Genomic DNA, 23,774 nt, shown 5'->3' on the forward strand with positions numbered 1-23,774 from the left:
TCAGTTGAATATTGCCCCTGCGGGGCCTGCAACCCAAATCCACCACATTATCACCCCACCCTAAAAAAATTCAGTTGCTCATGAGGTTGCATTCAGTTGATTCTATTTTGATCTAATGGCCCCGCCAGGGGCACCCATACATCAATTGTAACTTACAGTTTTCAGTTGCATATGAGATTGCATTCAACCATATGCAACCTCATATGCAACTGCAACTCCTGATTTCAAGTTCCAGTTCTCGAATGTCATTTTCGACCTCATCCTTGGAATATATATGGATTCCAAGGATGAGGTCGAAAATGACATTCGAGAACTGGAACTTGAAATCAAGTATATATGGATTCCAAGGATGAGGTCGAAAATGACATTCGAGAACTGGAACTTGAAATCAAGCATTCAGTTGCATGTGGTTGCATTCAGTTGCAGAATGGAGGGGTAGTATTTTTGCAATTTAGAAACTTAGTGTAGTAAAACTGCAAATAGCTATTCTTGAGAAAAGTAAATTTGCAAAAATTTACTTTTTCCAATATATTTATGAAAAAACCCCTTTATTTAAATGTTTTAATTAATTTTTAAAAAATCACAAAATTACCGTTTCGTCCACCGATTTAACTAAAAATCTTCAATTTATCCAAAACAATCCGATAGATCCTCTATAAATGTTGAATAGGTGAGTCGATCGATTAGTTCTGATTCCCGATTTTTACAAACATATTTAAAAGGATATAAGCACTAATTTTGTTTTAGAAAAAAATGTTAATAAATAGATAGGTTTAAAGTATTTGCATATAAAGTAGATTCATATAAATCCCACGTAGTTAATAATATTATTAACGAACCGATGAAAGAAATTTATATTGCATATATATATATATATATATATATACACACACACACACACATATATACATATATATATATATATATATATATATATATCTCATAATTTAGTGCTATTTTTCACAAAAACACAATTATATTAAATTAATAAAAAACACTAGATTTTTTTGTAAAATATATTCTTAAATTAACTCTAATTAAAATTTTTCAAAATTTAAGATGATATTTTATATTAATTAAAATTATTATTGAATATAATAACTAAGTCTAAATTTTGATGATACCAGGTAATGTATACAAATTAAATGTGCATATATTCATTTCCGACCAAAAGTGTTGGTCGGTGGGCTCCCCCAGTGAATTCTGAAATTTATTTCCGACCGACTCATTTTTGACCTCCTTCAGTCGCTTTTAGGTCTATCGACGTGTATGCCAAGTCACAGGTGAGGCCAAGTTCTAAGAAAATGTTAAAACATTACCGACGGTAGATAGCGGTCTGTCGTCGGCCGGTTATAAGTATCATTTCCGATCGATCAGTTATGTACGACCAAATTTTAAAGGACCAACGTAATAAGATAAGCATTTTCGTCATCACATATTTTAGCTTAGTGAGAAAATTAACAAAAGGTTAGTATTAAGTGAATCTTGACACTGTTAAGAAAATTCAGTAATAAATTTACATAAAGGTAATATAAAAATCAATTTTTTAGGAGAATATATGCCATATGCTGGAGCTTTACATCTATCTTGTTGTTGATAGAAGTACTATGATACCTTTCACTCCAAATCTTCTACTATAGCAACAGTAACACCCATTGATATTATAGTAAGTGCAATCAGTGGAGAAGTCACATTATAAAGAGTGTCCACGATGTCAAGGTGAAAGAACAACACTTCATCATTTGTGATCAGAAATGCGACATGTTCAAGAGTAAAGTACTTATAGTACTAACAATTTTAGCAGACTCTACGTACCATTACCAACATCCAATTATGGAGGCTATCACATGACCTAGAAGCTACCTAGCTAGCTCATTTAACAATCTAAGCATCACACAAGGTAAGAATTGAATAAGCATACAAATAATTATAAGACACTAAAAAAGTATTCAATAATTGTTAATGGAGATAAAAATCACTGTACTATAACTAGAGTAATGAAATAAACGGATGATTCTTTTTTCTCATTGCTGCAGTTATAAAAATCACAGTACTATAACTAATTAATGATATCATATTTGTAATGTGTCTTTCTTACCCAAGTTCAATGATTTTTATAATGATAGATTCCAGTTAATTAATTAGTAACTTTTATATTGTCCAAAATTAATGAGATTTTCATAATTTGTGTTTGGATCACGAATACTGTGTGAGGGGTGTTTTCTATTCATATCATAACGGATTCTTTATATGTGATACATTTTAGTAAATTGTAGTTCGATTTTATATGCTATAGAAGTTGCGACAAATCGGTAAAATCTTATAGAGTATTAAGATTTTTTGGACAAAATGACTTTTACATCATGTAATTGTATCAAAAGTCGAAATACAATATTCACATGATGGAGATTCTTTTGTTCAAAAATTTATCATCTAACCTAGAGACATGTAGAGATGTCCTCGTAAATTTAATGACAGAGAAGTGAACATCCATAGAAGGTAAAAGCATAATGATCTATTATGAAAATTCATGAACTCCGTTCGGAGAATCTCCGGCTTGCAATTGTCTACCACCAAAACATCTTTGATCCAAAAAAAAAAAGGGATGCAATTCTGAAAAAAAATGTATTGATAAGCGTCCATTACACCATTTAAATTCTATTTTCTCCGGTCTTAATGGAAAACTACCATTAATAATGTATTATAACATATATATGTCCAAATCTAAACAAAAGAAAATCTTTTGATTGGATACTATATAATTTGATAACACAATCGATAAATGTCTCACTACATTATCATTCATTGTTCGAGACATGAAAAAAGCCAACTTTCATGACCCCTAATGAATCATAAAATTCATGATACAAATACATTAATCTATAAAAACTAGAAAAAGTGCCCACACGAGCATGTGTAAAGATAATAGTAATTGATTTTATGATACAAATACATTAACCTGTAAAAACTATAACATGAAAAAGTGCCCACACGAGCATGTGTAAAGATAATAGTAATTGAAAGGATGATGTGTTTGTTTTATTTTCATACTAATATGAGAAGAATTTTCGTCATCACATATTCTAGCTTAGTGAGAAAGTTAACAAAAGGTAAGTATTAAGTGAATCTTGACATATATTGTTAAGAAAATTCAGTAAAATATTTACATAAAGTAAGGTAATTAATATAAAAAAAATTAGGGTTAATATGACAATGCTAGAGCTCTACATTTATCTTTCTGGTGAAGATTGGGCCATATCTTGTTGAAAACAGTGGCTATATATGATTCATGCCACAGCTATGCAAGCACTAACAAAGATAAATTGCCAATCTGCTACTGCAACAACGGCAGCACCAGTTTAAATTACAGTGAGTGCAAGCACTGGACAAATGGCATTATAAAGATTAGAGTCGACACTGTCAAGGTGACAAGCAACAATTTATGAATTATGATTGGAATGCGATATGTTAAAGGGTGAAGTTTACACTAAGAACAATTTTAGTACACTTGTCCAATCAAAATATAACTCAAAATCCAGATTATGTAAATCATAGAATCATACATTTATTTCAGGGACTAATTGCTTCAGTTGATCATATAGCAAAACATTATTGACTGAAATTATATAGGAGAGACATCAGTGGCATACGAGATCAAGCAAACGAAAAGAATTAAGCAAAGATAAAAGCTCAGTAATTATAATAGCTTATAACATTGACAATGTAAAAAAATTACAGAATAGGGACTGAAATAACATACCTTATAGATTTTATCGGGCCAATGCAGAGCCAGTCATGCTAAGTAGTGACTACACTTATATGTGATATATACACAGCCAGGAACCTGTAATATGCCTCTAAATTTCAAAGCATAAGAGAAGGGTATCCATCTTACAAACCATACTACACATGTTCAATTTGGAATATGATAATGCAAGGCTGAAATCTAATAAGAAATAAGAATTGCTTCTTCACCAGAGACTAATTGATCATATAGCAAACATTAAAGAATGAAATTATATAGTAGACATCAGTAGCATATGAGGTTCAGTAAAGGGAAAATAAAGTAAAGATAGAAGCTCATTAGTTGTAAGACAGCTAGTCCAAAACAGTCAAATTAATGCTAGTAACATACATTCAACAGAGAGAAAAGCGCGGGACGAAATATCCCCTAAAATGAGTCAATTTTTCACCGGACAATCTTGTAGCTCCGTGTACATATGCATCAAAAACTACAGTTTTTTTCCCTTTGATAGTATACCCTAACTTACACAGGGACCCCGAGCCTAGTTTTAATACATCATAGACATTTACAATGTAGAAAACACAGAATAGGGAGACTGAAGAAGCATATTAATTATGTCAACTTATGCTAATAAACATTAGATTACTCCAGATGATTTATCTTTCTTAAGGTTGATAAAATGAGTGAAATATATGTCAACATTCATCCCCAGTAGACATAAATCATGGAATATTATGATAACAAAAACTCAATAGTCATAAAATTAATAGGAAACTACTAAGATTCATCGGTGATTGCATATAAAGCAGTTCAAAAAAGTTTAAAACATAATAATTAGATGTCATAATTAACCTGATACATATTAAGCTTAACATTTAATTTAAACAATCAAGGACCATTATCTCCGACATGATCACTTTCCCCTAATCATCTTGACATTAATCAGTATCACTTGGGATACTTTCTTCATCCGATTCCATACCCTTGACCAACTCAAGTTGCTGCCTCCAAGGTGAAGCAGTCCACTTGACTGGTTTTGACCCTGCAATTGGAAAAAGGCTCTTTGTATGCTTGAGAATTCCACAGTATGGGAGACGGCCACGAAGGGCTCTGGTTGCTTGCTTGTCGGGGTTATAAAAGAACCAGTCCGCCTCACTATCAACTAGTAAGAATTCAACGCTGTTAAAAAGACCCGCAACAAAATCAAACCGCTTACCTACAATATCACAACTGAGCTTCATAGTCCAAGATGCTTCTACTCCACCACCACGAAGGCATGCTTCATCATCTAATGTCCACAATTTCACCTTATTTTCAGATTTTTGGAACACTGAAGCAGCAACCGAACCATTATATTCAGTAATGCAAGTCGAAACAGGATCTCCAGGGAGCTCAATGTTAAATATAAACACCTCTTTGTTTAGATTAAAAGCCATCATACCATGACGTCCTGTTGTTAACAAAAATCCGTGCAAGCATACATAGAAGTCAGGAATCATGGGAACATCAAGGGGCATGGGCTCAATCTTTCGCCAAGCATTCCTGTTCGAAGAGAATACCTCGGCACAAGTAGAGGTGGATACAATATGAACAACTTTACAGTCAAAATCGGTAAGATCAAAACCAAACCCTATAGCCTCCCACTTTACATGCCAACCTTGGGCAATGAGTTTGGAGACTTTCGTAGCCGGGTTCCAAAGGTAAATATCCTTTCCCCCTCCGTATTCAACAAGAACACAAACAATTCCACAATCAGATCCCAAAATTTTACAAGGCAATATCGGTTTCGAAAGATAGTCACCTTCAGAGTAAAAGAAGTCGAGTTGTTCTAAAATGTCACAAGTAGCAAGGTGGGAGAGTGAAAAAGGACCACAGCCTACTAGTTCTTGATTGTCGTCTTCGCCTTTTAATTGATGGTGAACGATCAGAGTTTCGTCATACTCACCACTTGAGATTGAGAGCTTGAGGTGAGTTCTGACAAAACTAGGGCTTGAAATGACGGACAACCAGGATTTGCAAACACATTTGGATGCAAGTAGATTCTCCACCGGAAGGCGGAGGAAGATCTTGAACCATAGATCATCTGGTAAACTGCTAATCGTCATTTCCAGACTTCTTTTCCGCTTGTTATGATTTTCGTCCACTTTAAATTAAGGGGGTATTTGATGAAGGTTTATGATTAGTATATTTGGGCATTGAGACCAGCTTATAATGCAAAACTGGAGTTGCTGATTACACGAATTGGGAGGAATTGGGATTCTAAAATCGATGAAACCCTTGTCCTAGCTAGATTGACGGCGCTGCTGTTTTTATAATGTTTACTCAACCTAGTTTGCTTACATTTTAATTGTTTTTTTTTTCTTTTCAATTTTATCATCTCATTTAAGAGAGGAAATATTGTTTAAAAGAGATATAAGCATATTTTCTTTATAAAACGGATATTATATACATAATTTTAAAATATTTGCATGTAAAAATAGATTGGGTTTAATCTCACATTAAAAATAACGGTATTTTTAAAATGATGAAGAAATTTATATCACAAATGTATCATATCTTAGTGCTATATATTATGTGAAAACACATTAATATTAACTTAATAAAAACACTCGAGAGTTTTTCATAAAGAAGGAGAAAGGAAAAAAGAATCAAGAACAAGAAAAAAAGTTTATCGCGTCATCGAAATAAAGTGAATTGTAATTTAGTTTGGAGTTCAATCATATATTATATTAGTATCTAATTTGAAATATGTAAGATTATGATAGTAATATACTAATATCATATAAACGGGTCACTTTTGCCGTAGTAGATTAAAACTAATTAAGAATTACATATTGATTAGAAGTAAATTTTTTGAAATTACAAACTTACTTGTCTGTTAACATTGTATATCCCCGGTTTTCGCATGAAGAAAAAAATAGAAGTAACAAAGGAAAAGGATTAGAATTAATTTGAAAATATAGCAGAAAATGTAGCGAGGATACGATGAACTAATTAATGATATCATATTTATAACGTGTCTTTCTTAATTACCCAATTTTAAAGGTTCCTATAATGGTGGATTTCAGTTAATTATTAGCAATCGTTTATATTTTCCAAAATTTATGAGATTTTCATGATTTAGGTCTGGATCACGAAAAATGTGTGAGGGGTGTATTCGATTCATAATCTAAATATGTAATACATTTTAATAAGTTGTAGTATGATTTCAATGCTATTGAAGTGGCACAAATCTATAGAATCTTATAGAGTATTAGGATTTTTTTGACAAAATGACTTTAAAATCATGTAATTGTATCAGATGTCGAAATACAATATTTAAAGGATGGAGATTCTTTCGTTCAAAAAAAATTATCATCTAACCTAGAGACACGCGTTAATTTAATGATCGAGAAGTGACCATCCATAAAAGGTGAAAAATATAATTGAATTTTGTTCAGAGAATCTTGTGCTTGCACGTACATTACAACAAAACAGGCTTTTTATGATGAAATTTTTACACTAATTCGGTCATAAAGACATATAATTATGACGAAAAGTTTCCGTCGTTTATATAGCCGTCTAAAGTTCATAATGTATAAAATTCGTCACAAGTTAACAATTCCATCATAACCAAATGTGAGTGGGCTCCACAAACTTACGACGGAAAACTAAAGAAAACTAAAGCATGAATATCTATGGTTTATCTCTTGCAAGTAGACACTAGGTACCACCAAAGTCATCCAACCAGGGGTGCTGTCCCATACCGAGCTCATTTAAAAATCTAAGATCACACAAGGTAAGAAGTGAATAAGCATACAAATATTTGAGATACCAAAAAAGAATTAAATAAATGTTGTAATAAACATAAAGATAACTGTACTTAAACTGTTGTAATGAAATCAATGTCTGATTCTTTTAAAAACCAATATGTAAGACAGGTAGTTAGTTCTTCTTAAATTTTTTATCGTCAAGAAGGCAAACAATGGCCACTAAGTATCAAGATATAAACATTAACAAGCTAGAGTGAATTATCATATTGCAAGTTAGGGACATCTTCAAGATACAAATTATTCAACCAGCACTAGTTACCTTTACGAGCAAAATTCTTCTCCTGAGAAGAAATGAATTAAGCCACTGGTGTCACAGCAATCTTAGCCATCTGGTAAAATCCCTAAAAAGAAAAGGAAACATATCTAACAGTAATTAAGAAGTCTTGATGAACCGTGGCTATCTTTTATCAGTACTGTATATATGTACAAGACCTGGGAGAATTTCAATGATTCCCCAATTAGACTGTAAGCTAACATTGGCAAGGCCAGTAGAAAGAGACATGCTTCAGTTTATCTGTCATTACCACGCGTCAATAACTATCTCTCAAAATATAATTCGTCTTTATAAACAGCTAAAAGATGCTGCAGTACTATACTTCGTCCATATTCCACCATTAGTTCTTGTAGTATAATCATCTCTATCTGGGGATGGAGGACATACACAAGTGTAAAATACTACTCTTACTAAAAAGCTAGTGCAAAAGCTTAATTTCCAATCATCTTCACCTTCTTCATCATCAATTCCGAGCCATTCTTAATTCTTAGCCAAATCCTTGTCTGATCATCAAAACTAATTAGACTCGGTTCATCTGGCAACCACAAAGAAGAGCACAATTGCGGTGTTAGTTGACTCCTTAAACCCCGACGATTGATTACAAATAGGCTATCCAGTTGAATAGTTTGGATCCTGCATCTGAAAGCAAACTCTGCGTTTACTTAAAAATTTCATTACATTTTAAAAAGGAGGATCGTCCCACATTCTTGTAGGAGTTATACAAGAACCTATCACCATATTTAACTCTTAGAATATAACGCTTTCAACAAGGCCCTTGACAAACGGTAATGGGATGCCGGCCTGCATCAATACTGAGCTTCATAGTTTATGATGCGTTAAATCCACCGGCATGAAAGACATGCTTTATCATGTAAAGTCACTTTGGAATATGCATGATACATGTAAGGTTGAAAACAAACAAGAAATAAGAATAGCTTCTTTACCAGAGATTAATTAATTCAGTTGATTACATAGCCAATATTATTGACAGAAGTTAATTAGTAGCATACAAATATCAAAAAATGGAAAAAAGTAATGATAGATGCTCAATAGTTGCAATACTGACACATACAATATATATAAACATCACAAATAAGATAGGGCTTATCTTAATCTAATTAAGAAGCACTAGATTAGCCCATATGGTTTATCTTAAAGCATGATAAAATGAGGGAAATAAAGGTTGTAGGAATATAATTATTGAGAGCATCAGTTCCACAATCAACCACCAAAATCAGCATTTATCCTAAGTAAATGCTTGTCAATGGCGCTTGAGGGCCTTCACATCAAAATTATGATGCTTGTGACGTTCAAACGGTGCCCTTGACGTGTATATGTAAGATATTAGTTATTTATTTATGTATTACAATAAACACTAGATACTTAAAATTACTGATCCCGGTTTCTACAGAAAGGACTGCTAGCATCTTCAAAGGAATGGGCAGGGAGTTCAACATAAAATATAAACACCTGTGATAAACCATTAAACATGAAGGCATACATGGAAACTACAAGAAATATCAGTCATCCTATCTTTCGCTTGGTACTGTCCCTTTTTAGTAATAGAATTTGGCCGGAATAGTGTGCAACAAAATCCCAGCCCTGAAAGTTGAAACCAAAAACCACGTGATTAAAATCAAAGCCTAAAGTTACTTTCTTAGTTGCAGGGGTATATTTTTAGCAGCAGGATAAATATCATAAACACCACGGCAAACAGATATACAAAACATTTCACAATCAAAATGAATGATACGAGAGGGATGCAATAAGAGATAATTACCTTAAGATATAAAATATTAGAGTGGTCACAAGTAGACAAGCACCAACGTGGAAGAGTTAAAAAGGGTCGTCGTCCTCCCTTTCTTTGAGAATGAGGCTTCTAATTCCCTCTATTAGTCTACATGATCTCAGTGGAGACGATGACAAAGCAATGGTGGTGAGATTTAGCATAAAGAGGGTTTAAAATATGGAAAACCAGATATTCGCTTAAATTGAAGTTACTCCAGTACAAGAAAAGTGGGCATTTCCGACCGTCGCAATTGGTCGGAAATAAAGAGAGTTGGTCGGTTTTCATCTCATAACCGATCACCGACCGACCGATTGCGTTGGTCCTTTAAAACCTGATCATAAATAAGTGATCGGTCGGAAATGAAACTTATAACCAACCGACGACCAACCGCTACCTTTAGTAAGTGATGTTTTGCCATTTTCTTAGAACTTGGCCTCACCTGTGAGTCTGTGACTTGGCATACACGTGGATAGACCTAAAAGAGACTAAAGGCGGTAAGATATGAGTCTGCCAGAAAAAAATTTCAGGGTTCATTTGGGGAGCCCTATTTAAAAACCGACCCACACCCACTTATAATTGATCGATCCCTGCCGGTCAGTTGCATCTGTCATAAATAACCCAATCTTTTCTAACCGACTTCGTTTGGTCAATAGATCCGCGGAAATGACCGCTTTCTTCTGACTACAATGATCGGTCGGTTTTTGACGGTTGGAAATGCTCTCTTTTCCTGTAGTGATGATCTAAAGTATGGAACGCGCAGTAGTATCTCATCGATTATTGCCCCAATACTTGTTAATTTATTAAAAAACATCATCCCCTGGAAGTTGGAAAGCATTTAGATTGTGTTAGCACTAAAAGCATGTATAAGCTTTTTATTAGGCAAAACACACATATTATAACACTGAAGTCGCTTAGTCTTTCCATTTAAAAAAACTACCCAAGTGAAATACATTTAAATTTTGGCATGATCTTGGCATTAAGAGAGAGAAACACATTTAGGATTGCTAACTTTGGGTGCGAATGACAAATACATAAATGTGTTATCCGAGCAGTAATCGTGTACGTCAATGCTATCTTCATTCGAGCAATGCAGGCACAATCCACACTCACTATACAGTCCTGCTAAGTAGCAATGCCCAATATATAGAACCAGGCACCTGTATTTTGCTTCATAATCCCCAAACATAACAGAACAGTATATATCTCACAAATAATACTACACTTGTCTAATCAAGACATAACTGCCATTCCCAAATTATGAAATCAGAGTCACTATGGAACATGATAAATACAAGGCTGAAAAACTAATAAGACATAAGAATATCTTCTTTATCAGAGACTATCAGTAGACATCAGTAGCAGAAAAAGTTAAGGTAGAAGCTCAATATATAGTTGTCATACATCATAGACATTCACAATGTAAAAAACACAGAATACGCCGACTGAAATCGTATATTAATTACGTCAACTTATGCTAAGAAACATTGGATTACCCCACATGGTTTATCTTAAGGTCTGATAAAATGAGGGAAATAACTGTTGGAGGAATACAACTATTTAGAAAATCATCTCCATAATTAACCACCAAAGTCGGCGTTTATCCCAAGTAAAACACACAAGACAACAATAAATCATGGAATTTGATACAAAAGCTCAATATGTCATAAAATTAACAGGAAACTAAAATTCATCAGTCATTACATCAAAAGAAATTCAAACGTTTCAAAACATAATAAAATTAAATGTCACAATTAACCAGAAATATATTAAGCAAAGACATTTAACTTAAACCAAGACATTTAACTTAAACCACAAGGACCACATCATTATATTTCCGACATCAAAACCCTCTTCTTGTCGCTCGCACTTTAGCCTGAGTTGGATGTTGCACCCTAATCATCATGACTTTAATCATCATCAGTTGAGATACCTTCTTCATCCGTTTCCTCATTGTAGTCCCACTCAAGCTGCCTCCAAGGTGAAGCAGTCCACTTGACTGGTTTGGACCCTACAACTGGAAAAAGGCTCTTTGTATGGTTGAAAATCTCCGCCCAGGAGGTAGTAGGGCGAAGATTTGTCGGCGCTTGCTTGTAGGGGTTATAAAGAAACCGGTCGTAGTTATAATCAACCAGTAAGAACTCAACGCTGTTGAAAAGTCCCCGAGGACGATAAAAATTCTGATCACCTACATCAAAACTGAGCTTCATAGTCCACGATGCCTCTACTCCACCACCACTAAGGCATGCTTCATCATCCAATGTCCACAATTTCACCTTATTTTCAGATTTTTCGCACATCATAACAGCAATTGAATCATAATATTCAGCAATGCAAGTGTCTTCAGGATCTACAGGGAGCTTAATATTATAAATAAACACCTCCTTGTTCAGATCAAAAGCCATCATACCTTTATGTCCCGTTGTCAGCAAAAATCCATGCAAGCATACTTCTAACGCTACAAAGGGAACATCAATGGGCAGATTTTGCTTAATTGGAAACATCTTCCGCCAAGCATTCCTGTTTGAAGAATACACCGAAGTAGAGGAGGATACAATTTCAACAACTTTACAATCAAAATCTTTCTGATCAAAACCAAAGCCTATAATCTGCCCCTCTAAGAGGCGACCTTCGATTTGAGAGGGAACGAGTTTGGAGAGTTTTGTAGCCGGGTTCCAAAGGTAAATATCATATGATCTCCTTCCACGCTCAACAAGAACACAAACAATGCCACAATCAGAACCCAAAATTCTACAAGATATTGGTCCAGAAGAATAGTAACCAGAAGAATAGTAACCTTCAGAGTAAGGACAGTCGAGTTGTTCTAAAACGTCGCCTGAAGTGAGGTGGGTGAGTGAAAAAGGGCCCCAGCCATGTCGTGCTCGATTTACTGAATGTTGAACTATGAGAGTTTCATTATCCTCCCCACTTGAGATTGAGCGACGGAGATGATCTGTGACGAAACGACGGCTTGAAATGTTGGCCAGCCAGGATTTGCAAACACACTTGGAGGCAAGTAGGTCCTTCACCGGAAGGTGGAGGAAGACCTGGAACCATAGATCATCTGGTAAATTGCTCATTGCTATTTCCGGACTTCTTTTCCTCCTGTTATGATTGTCGTCCTCTGGGAATGATAGGAGAGTTGACGAAGATTTATCACTATTATTTTTCATAAATACTCAAGTCTAAATAAATTTTTGTAAAAATACTGTCATTTCTAATGACAAATTGTAAAAAACCATCTTTCAAAAAATATTTGCAAAGATACGAAGATTGCATTTGCAACCATATCTGTAGCAACCATATCTATGACTAATGACAACCATTTAAGCAACCACAAATGCAAATTTGAAAAAATATGTTGAAAATTATATTTATTTGAATAATAGGTTGTAACTTATGGCAAAGACATAAAAATGAGTGCCCTATGAGGCCAATACTAATATCACAAAAACAATGAAAAAATCAAAATCAACAAGCATTGCAACCAAAAAATCAACTAAAACAACAAAATAGAAATCAACTCAAAAACAACCAACTAAAACAAACAAGAAAACAACTCAAAACAAGTACCAGCTAGTACTTACGGTCCATCTGTCTTTCTTGATTTTCCTTCTCGCCTCCTCCGCCTAAGCAACTACAAAAACAAAATCAACAATCAATGCAACCAGCAATCAATCTCATCAATTTTTTGATTCAATCTTTGATTTACCCAAAATCTGAAACCCTAATCAAAAATTCATCTTATTAATTGAAAGTCCGAGAGAAAGAGGAGAGGGCGCGGAGAGAGACAACAAGATATAGGGAGAAGGAGAGGAGAGCGAGGATAAAGAGTAAGAGAGAGATAAAGAAAGCAAGGAGATAGAGGTACATGAGGGAGAATAAAGACAAAGAGACAAAGAGTTAATTAGTGGGGCAAACATATAGCATAACTGCAAATAATATGTTAAAAGGGGTATACTTTTGTCAAATTCCCTTCTTTTTTTCATCTCATTTAATTGAGTAAATAATATTTGAAAGCAGTATTCTAAAATTTTTCAATTTATTAAAAATTATCTGATTAATTTTTATAAAAATTCAGTAATTTATCGATTATATTCACCGATTTGATGGAAACCCCCAAATTATAAAACAAATCTCTTATAAATCTCTTATAAATTTTGAATCAGTAGGTCGGCCGATTTTCGATTCCCGATTTACAAAACCATGTTGAAGAGATATAAGCACGCCTTTTGTCTTAAAAAATCGATAATAAATAAATATATTGGTAGGTAATTCTCTTTAGCCACCAATATTGCATTTTTACCTACGTAAAAATGCAATATTGGTGGCTAAAGAGAATTACCTACCAATATATTATTGGTAGAGATTGGTAGGTAAAAGATGGTAGAGAAAGACTCTTTACCTACACATGATATATTGGTAGGTAATTTATTGTATGGACCCATTTTATTATTATTAATTAATAAATAGTCACTAAATGACGTGTCACTAGCTTATGTGGCCCTCATACACATGTCGCCAACATGACATGCCAAAGTGGCACCACATGGCACCACATTAATGCACCACATGGCATCTTGTTAATGCGCCACACGGCGCAACTCTATCTTGCCATTTGGCACCTCTTTGTCATTTCCATGTGGCACCTCCATATCTTGTCATTTGGTGTCTTTCTGTAGTACCACTTGGCACTTCTATTTTGTGCCTTATGGCATCACAAAAATGTGACATATGGCTTCCTCATTTCTTATAAAATAATATATATTCGATTCATATTCTAAATATGTAATACATTTTAATAAATTGTAGTATGATTTCGATGCTATTGAAGTTACCACAGATCTATAAAATCTTATTGAGTATTAGGATATTTTTGACAAAATGACTTTTACATCATGTAATTGTATGAGAACTCGAAATACAATATTCAAAGGAGGGAGATTCTTTAGTTCAAAAAAATTATCATCTAACCTAGAGACACGCATAAATTTAATGATCGAGAAGTGAACATCCATAGAAGGTGAAAATATAATTGAATTTTGTTCGGAGAATCTTGTGCATGCATTAATCACTACAACAAAAAATGCTTCTTACGACGGAATTTTTACACTAATTCGGTCGTAAATACATGTAATTACGACGAAAAGTTTTTGTCGTTTTTACAGTCGTCTAAAGTTCATTTTTTGATCACATGTATAAAATTCATCATAAGTTAACAATTTTGTCATAACTAAATGTGAGTGGACTCCACAAACTTACGACGTAAAAACCGTCGTAATTTAGGGGTGGGTCCTACATGTAGATTTTTTTTAACTTACGACAGAAAATATTCGTCGTAACTTAAGATACATGTTATTTTACCGTTCAACATAAATGCGGGAAGGTGGCAATTAAAGCAGGTAGGTTAACTTACGATGGAATCCGTCGCAAGGTTCATGCTACCGTATTTCTTTTCATTTATTTTCCATTATAAAATGCATATCATTATTTAAAAATTAACTTCCGACGGAATACTTACGACGGAATTCAAAAACATATGTTTTTCATTTATTTTCTGCTCTGACATGAATATATTTATTTTGCAAAATTAACTTCCGACGGAATACTTACGACAGAATACAGAAACATATGTTTTTCATTTATTTTCTGCTCTGAAATGAATATGTTTATTTTAAAAAATTAACTTCCGATGGAATACTTCGACGGAACCTAGCGCGGGAAAAATTTATTGTATATTACTCATTTGCGCCAGGAAATTGCCATATCTTACGACTAAAGCAGATTCTCCATCGTAAATTCTGCGCGCATCATTTTCCATCGTAAAAATCCCAGTTTGTTGTAGTGCTTGTCTTTCACCAAAACATCTTTAATGCAAAAAAGAGTGATGCAATTATGAAAACGTAATATGATAAGCTTCCATTACACCATTTAAATTCTATTATATTTAAATTCTATTATCTCGATGGAAAACTATCATTAATAGTGTATTATAACATATGTACAAATCTAATCAAAGAATAATCTTTTGATTGGATATATACTATAATTTGATAACAAAGCCGATAAATGTCTCACTGCAAGCAATTTGAGTAACTATTACACATTAGTTCAAAATTAGTCTATAATTAAGTCACCATACATTATCATTCACGGTCTCTTCAAGACAGAAGAAAGCCAACTTTCATGGCCCTTAATGAATCATAAAATTCATGATATATATATATATATATATATATATATATATATATATATATATATATTAACCTGTAAAAACTATAACATGAAAAAGTGCCCATATGAGCATGTGTAAAGATAATACTAATTGAAAGGACTGATATCTTTATTTTCTTTTCATACAAATATGAGAAGCATTTTTGTCATCATATATTTTTGCTCAGTGAGAAAATTAACAAAAGGTCAATATTAAGTGAATCTTGACATCTATTGTTAAGAAAATTCAGTAAAATATTTACATAAAACAAGGTAATTAATATTAAAAAAAATAGTAGAAAATATGACATATGCTAGAGCTTTACGTTTATCTTTCTGTTGAAGATTGGACCATATCTTGTTGACAGCAGTGGGTATGATCCATGCCACAGCTATGCAAGCACTAGCAAAGATAGATTTCCAATCTGCTAGTGCAGCAACGGCAACACCAGTTGATATTACAGTAAGTGCAAGAGCACTGGACAAGTCCCATTATAAAGATTAGAGTCAGACAATGTCAAGGTGAAAAACAGCAATTCATGAATTATGATCGGAATGCGACATGTTAAAGAGTGAAGTTTACAGTAAGAACAATTTCAGTAGACTCTTTAGGTACCACCAAAAACATCCAACCAGGGAAGCTACCACATGACCTACAAGTTACCGAGCTCATCTAACCATCTAAGCATCTCACAATGTAAGAAATGAATAAGCATACAACTAATTGACAAACTAAAACTGTATATAAATTATAATAAATGTTATATAAATATAAATATCATTGTACTTTAACTGCTATGATAAAATAAATATACGATTTTTGGAAAAACCAATATGGAGAACACGAGAGGATGGTCTCTATGTTACAAACCATACTACACTTGTCCAATCAAAATATAACGCAATTTTTATTTTTTTTTTGACATTATTTCACATTAATCGGTTCAGTTATGCTTAAAAAGATATTTGATTCTTAACGGAAAGATGCACTTGTTCACATCTGAAACAAATTGTAGAGAATGGTTTGAAAAAGAATTTTCTTGTACTCAGGGGAAACTCATGTGAACAGGTCCACGCGAATAATTTGTATTCGCTGGAAGAGAAGAGAATTATTTACTTATACAAAGTGAGAGTTTAAAGGTTAAAAATGATAACCCTTATGCTATCAAGAGAGTAATATGTGGTGCCTTTTGCAGTTGTACTGATCAGACTGCAGAGATGTCACAGGAGAACGGGATGCGTGAAATGGTGGTGATCGAGCCATGTAGTGGTACCACCAGGATAGACTCACAGCTCATTAGTTAGAATTAGATAAATAAGCACATACTGAGAAAGAAAGAAACATACAGTACAAAACTGACTGAAATTCCAAAGATATGCCCCTGGTTGATAACATTAAGAACAAGTGGAAGGAACATGAACAAGCAGCAAAAGAAGTTAATATCGATTTATGGTCGGAACTTGATGACAATCTGTTGGGTGAAATTCTAAGCAGACTCTCTGTCTGACTGGCTAGGCTCGTCTTCGTGTTGTTTGCAAGAACTAGAAGCCTGCTCATCCATCAGTAATATAAAACCATTGTAACGGTATCTAACTTGTGATCGTTCACTTACACCTGCGACCAGAAAGTTTTAATCCCAACCTCATCTCCCTGTCTAGCTTATAATCAGCCAAGTAACAGGGCCGTTTGGGTGAGCTTAAAATAAGTGCTTATTGCTTAAAATAAATAAGTGGAGTAGAAGTTAGAAGCAAGATAAGACTTATAAGTGATTAAAGTGTTTGGGAAATAAGTAGAAGCCCTGAAACAAAAGCTAGCATTCCTAACTTTTTTTAAGTGCTTCTTGACTTCCTACACAAACGGTACGAAATAAGTGCTTCTAACTTATAAGTCGAGAAGTTCGGCTTAAAAGGGGAGCCAAACACCAAGTATTCCATCTTCTCGTATGTATATTGCAGCTATGTCGACCACAACTGACCCATAAAAAAATTATCATTAGACTGCTTGTATGTATCTATGATCATTTTTTTTCTCTTTAATTATTAGATCGTTAAACAGGCAATAAAAGCCGACCTTGGTGCTTATAATTCTCACATCCTTTGTTTGCTTCTAACTTCTTTGGTGATTTCTTGCATTGTTTTTGTTTTTCCTTTACTTTTGAGTATTTGAATGTGTATACAAAACAGATCAATGTGGACTTTCCTTAATAATGAGGAGAAGCCAGAATGAACTACTTGTGATTTTACTGATACTAGCCTATAACCCGTGCGAAGCACGGGCGGCCATATAATTTTAATGTGATTATTTATAAGCTTAATATCATTTTACGCACGTGCGACCATATAATTTTAATGTGATTATTTATAAGCTTAATATCATTTTATTTGTGTTTTTTTATTAAATAAATGAAATGGTATTAAATTATATTAGTCGATTCTACATGTGAATGTTTATTTATAAGCTTAATAGAATTTTTTTAGTTACTTCAGGTTCAAGCAGTTTGAAAAACATAAGGCCATATGCATTATAGGTATGTGGGAGCAAGAATTTAGTAGTGGGAATAAGTGATCATTGTCATTGTAAAAAACTTAGTGGAGTAGCAATTTCACATGTTTGTGTGAAAAAAAAAAGTGTGAGAAAACAACTTAACCAAGTAAAATGAATCTCACCCAACTTCTTCCAATAAAATGAATGCACTTATGTTAATCTCATCTTGAACACTTTGTTTGAAGAGCTGCCCTACTTACCAAACAGAATTTACCAATCGACCCTGATAGTATATACGATTTGTATCAGGGAAACTGACAAGATATCGAAAGAGTCTGAAATCTGTCCCAAGTTAGAAAAATTAACAGAGTTGCAGCAAGGATAAAGACACATTTAGATCCTAAAACAAACCAAGACCTTCTTTAGTTTGTTTCATTTAGGAGAAATTGGAGAGCATTTAGGTAACCTGAGAAGACAAAGAGAGAATTAAGAAACAATAGTTTCTCTATAGATCCCTTCATTGGTGAATGGACCCTAGAGTAGAACGTAGAACTTGTACCGAGGCCGACAAAGGAATCATGGGTGAACATAAAGAGTCGAGGCTCAGTTCCAACAGATAAATGTGTTACAAAAATGACAAATTTTTCTCATATTGCTATCATATTGAAAAACATTTAATTCTTCCTTAAATCTTTAAATTTGAAATATAGAAACACCCTGATAATATTTCCAGTGGTTATCTACTGGATCAAAGTTATTGCAGGGGTCTATTAGACTATTACATATCAAGTGTTTGAGCAAAACACATATAGTATGTTCTTGCATGATGAAGTTGAACTCATATATAATGGTTTTCACAAGTGAGCAACACTAACTTAATAATTGCTTAAAAAGTATACCCAATCTTTTACTATAAATATACAGGCATGCAAGCATAAAGACCAACTCTATGGTCGAGTGTGCAAGAATTCGAAGTTACCATGAAACACGCGCAAAGATATTCTTGTAATTACACACTGATTATAATTCAGAGAATTCTAAGTTTACCAAGTTGCAATATTTAACTTAAAAATCTGCAATATTTTATTATCAGGCAGCGTAACTCTGCACACCGCACAGCAGTGGATTCAGTCTGCACTGCAATGGCTACATTGCAGCAGCAACAAAAGAGATTGCAGGATAAAAGATATGGGCAATCGGCATATTGCAAAATATAATGTGCAAACTACAGAGTACAAAATACAAAACTGCAGAAACAGAATTATAAAACTGTATACCGAAGTTTGAACAAACATTCTTCATTTTAATTAGTACAGTACAAAATAGAGCCGAAATATCAGATCACTGTGCAAGGCAAATAATTTAGACAGTAAGGTAAACTACAGAAAATCAGAGTATTTTTCAAGGCTCGGATCTTCGACCTCTTGTTATGGCCTTCGTCCCAATGAAGCAAAATTGAGTTTGGTTTTTAAATTAGCAATTCTTGTCAAAAAGAAAGAGACACAATAATTTTTTATAAGTAAGACTAAAAAGTTAGGTTTAACATATGATTACCATGGATAAGAGCAGTCAAGTGCAACCAATTTCCATCCGAATAATCTTTCCTGATAGCCTCAGCATTCTGCAGAAGATGCTCGATCTACGGCTCATCCAAATCAGGATCACTATCATCCACCACATTGTTCAGTAGCTCACAGCATTCCCATATGCTCATTTCCATCTTGAATCTATGGCCCTTCCCCCAGGATAAAAGTTGCAAGAGCAGATAAAACCTTTCCAGATTTTATTATTTAATGTTGTGATTTTGCACTCATGTCGATTAAATCTTTGAACAGAGTTGATGACCTCATTGTCGTTCAGTTTCTTTTTAACAGGTGAGGAATTCCTCAATACTGTTGCCATATTTTATAGCTCAACTGCAGAACTTCCTTTCGGCACAATTGTGGTTATAACCCTTATATGGACTTTAGTGACCTCGCCTTTGCTTGTGATGGGTGGACTTGCTGGTAAAAATAGCAAAACTGAATTCCATGCTTCATCATTCTGCTTTCAACTTGATGCTGAAGATCATGAATGGTGGTGGAGGTACAAAAGTTTCTTGATAAAACCAAGCTTTGTTGTTTTCGTTTTCTGTGTCAATATTTCGGCGCTGCCTCTATATATGGTCTTCTTCTTATTTTCAGCAAACTGTCAGTGAGTTTGATAAATATGCATTCATGAGTCAATATGAAATTGCAATTTGTGTTAATTTGGTGCAGGTCATTTCTTTGCGGTGGCTCAACTGGCATTTTTATATATGGCTACTGTTTGTACTACTACTATGCAAGATCTGATGGCTGGCTCCATGCAAATCTCATTCTTCTTCGGATATGCTGCAATTCTGTCAAGTGAAACTTTAGTTTGAATCATTACTGATATTGTATCAGGAAGATTATAAATAGGCTCCTGAAGTATTCTAAAAGTTGCAAGAGCAGACCAAACCTTTCCAGATTCAAGTGGAATCCTGAGAATCATACATGTATTAAAAGTTACTACAGCCACAAACGTCGGAGTACCCCAAAAAACAAATGTAACTACGGCATTAGTGTAGACAAACTTCTTTAACCACCCAGCCTCAATCTTTCTAAGATCCAAAATTTCAGACAAAAATCTCATTTCCCAGCCCTGAAGCTTGAGAATCCTCATGTTTTTTAAGATTTCAGAAGTTGCCTTCATTCTATGATCTTTAGATTCCATTAGCTTAGTCTGATAATTCTCCTGCAATTTCCCTAATGGTACATTTAGCAACATCACGATAATGGTTGTGACCAATGAAGCAACAGAAGCCAGCCCTAGATTTTTATATAAATCATCAACGCCAGACCAACTTCAAGGATGACCAGCCATAAATCATGCATGTACCAGCCAAGACACCAATCCTCTCAGCATCCACTGTCATGATATTTGTCATCTCCCCACTGGTGTGACCCTGCTTTGATTGACATGACAGGGTCAATCCCTTGTGATAGATCAATGCAATAAGAGCTGCCTTGCCCCTGGTTCCATTCTGCTGCACCTTAAAGAACCAATGCCTTTGTGTCAAACACTCAATAAGCTTTGAAATGACAAATGCAGATACTAAAAGGTACCCTTCCTTCAAGTTCTTGCTTCCATTTAGGTACTGAACAAATGAATCAATGAGGTATGGACCACCATAGGAGGCCACCGTGTTTATCATTGCAAGAAATGCTGTCAATAAGATATCTCTCCACATGGAATAAAATAGTGCTTTCGCCAGCTTAAGCGTGGTCAAACTACTATTATCACCACCGCATTTATCTTTTAGAAGTGGAAAGGCACCTTTAACACTATCAATACTTGCAAGCCGAGGAACATCCTCAATGTCTAACGTTTTCCTATATCCCAATGCAACTAAAGAACCGATCCAAGAGAAAGTAAGAAGACTGAATATATTAGCACTTGCATAAGGGGTCACAGTTTCACCCCCTCTGGACTTTTTGCACTCTTCACCATCAGGTACCCTACTAATATCAGCACTTAAAAGGGGTTCTTGAAAAATACCATTTTCAGTTGGTTTAATATATCCTGAAAACCCCACCAAACATAGGAACAATCCTATAACTATATCTAAGGCATCTGAAATCACAAAATGAAGTGGCAAAGGCTGGCTTATATTGTAGTATACATAGTCTATAACAAGACAATAACAAGATGCCGAAAAGAAAACACACCACCACACCCTTAATAACAAAGGGTACTTAACATCACTTAAGTCTTGCACTTGGGTAAACAGATAAACTGAGATAGCTAGCCAGGAAAGTGCTTTACTGACTGAATCAAAAAGCACTATGATTATCAATTCAGACCAGCCATTTGCATACCAATAAAATTTGTCCAGTATACACAAAACAAAATTAAGAAGCACCGGAACCGAAGGTGTAACAGATAAATAATTATATATCACACTGATTTCATACACTTGGTTGAAAAGATAACTAAAGCAACTTGCACAATTCTAATGATTTTAATTCTGTGATTATTCATTTGATCACAGTGAGTTAATTTTTCAAACAACTCTCAGATATAACACTTTACGTGCATGATTCATTCTTAGTTTTTTCATGGCTTGGAGGCAGCTGAAACTACTTACCAATATAACAAGTTGAAGCAACTAAATTACTAAATTTAAGATAAATAAACAATGAACAACAAAGAAAGCTAGTTAATCAGAAGATATAGAACTCATATTCATATATATGTATGACGAACAAACCTTCAGGGGGATGAAGTTCTTGAGAGATGGAATGAAAAGTAGAATCGTCGAGACGGAGAGGAAGACAGAGGTCCAGCTACGGAGTTCGCTCGTCACTCGTTAAAACAACCAACCACTTTCCGCGTCTAGGTCAATAAAAATATAAACATCCCATTCACACAAGCATTGTAAGAAGATTTCACATAAAAAGTTTGGATCATTAAAATAATCTCAATGATATACTGTTTATACAACTCCTCTAACAGGTATAATGCATACCACTTTTTTCAAAAGTCATTGTTCAACATACACATCAAATCGAGAAAACAAAGAAAACCAGATGTTTACCTTAAAGAAGACAAAATATGGTACAGCAGAAAATCATACGCACAGAGGTTTTCTGTAGTGTTTGCTTTAGTTTGGAAAACCAATGTCCAGCATGAGATAGAACTCTAACAGGAGCTGTTTTTTTAAGTAATAGTGTACTAATCGAAGAAAATAAAAAGACCAAACCAAAAAACAATGACCAAACCAAAAAACGTGAACAAAAAGTAGGACTACAAATTATCCCTATGTTGGCTTATTATAGTATAGTATAGATAGTATATAAATAGTATATAAATTATATTTAAAAGAATAATGGTAGAGTTTTTATCTTGTACTACATCACAAGTGTTCACAAGTGTTTGTAATTTGAACCGTATAAAACTCTTATAACATTGTAAGAGTAAGAGAAGTTTACATGTGACAGACTTGCAGTTATAAAGGAGATAGACCAAACCAAAATTTTGTACGACTACAAATTATACCTGTGTTGGCTTATTATAATAACAATGAAAACCTGGTAAATAAATAAACTGGGCAACTACAGGGAGAACTAACTATCCAATACATATATATATGTTCCTCTGTCAGTTTAGTTTTCCCTTAGATATTTTGGAGGGCTGCGAGGCCCGCCGCGATATCTCTTTATCACCTCACAACCTCTGTTATAGGGATTTGCTGGAGTGTCTGGTTCCATACAACCTCCAGGCCGGTTGCATATTGTCCCATCACCTTTTAATGCACCATTTGAAATCATCTTTGCATCAGCAACATCTGCCACTAGTGCAAGAAACACAATCATGATGACGAAAAATACAACTCTGGTTTCGACAATTCCATTGTCGTTACTTTATTTTGATTTTTCACTTAAAACAGATATTAA

The 23,774-nt window shown here is 34.1% G+C and overlaps 2 protein-coding genes and 1 pseudogene across 2 annotated transcripts; all 3 read right to left on the minus strand.

Annotated features, from left to right (window-relative positions):
• Positions 1-4,683: 4,683 nt before the first annotated feature.
• On the minus strand, positions 4,684-5,850 carry LOC135152862 (F-box/kelch-repeat protein At3g06240-like). The gene has a single exon (XM_064093992.1). It carries the CDS (start codon positions 5,848-5,850, stop codon positions 4,684-4,686), a length of 1,167 nt encoding a protein of 388 aa, XP_063950062.1.
• Positions 5,851-11,527: 5,677 nt separating this feature from the next.
• On the minus strand, positions 11,528-12,697 carry LOC135152863 (putative F-box protein At1g32420). Its single transcript, XM_064093993.1, has one exon. It carries the CDS (start codon positions 12,695-12,697, stop codon positions 11,528-11,530), a length of 1,170 nt encoding a protein of 389 aa, XP_063950063.1.
• Positions 12,698-19,649: 6,952 nt separating this feature from the next.
• On the minus strand, positions 19,650-22,856 carry LOC108221571 (ABC transporter C family member 3-like; annotated as a pseudogene).
• Positions 22,857-23,774: the final 918 nt, after the last annotated feature.

Source organism: Daucus carota, chromosome 5 (assembly GCF_001625215.2).
Source record: "Daucus carota subsp. sativus chromosome 5, DH1 v3.0, whole genome shotgun sequence".
Lineage (NCBI taxonomy): Eukaryota > Viridiplantae > Streptophyta > Magnoliopsida > Apiales > Apiaceae > Daucus > Daucus carota.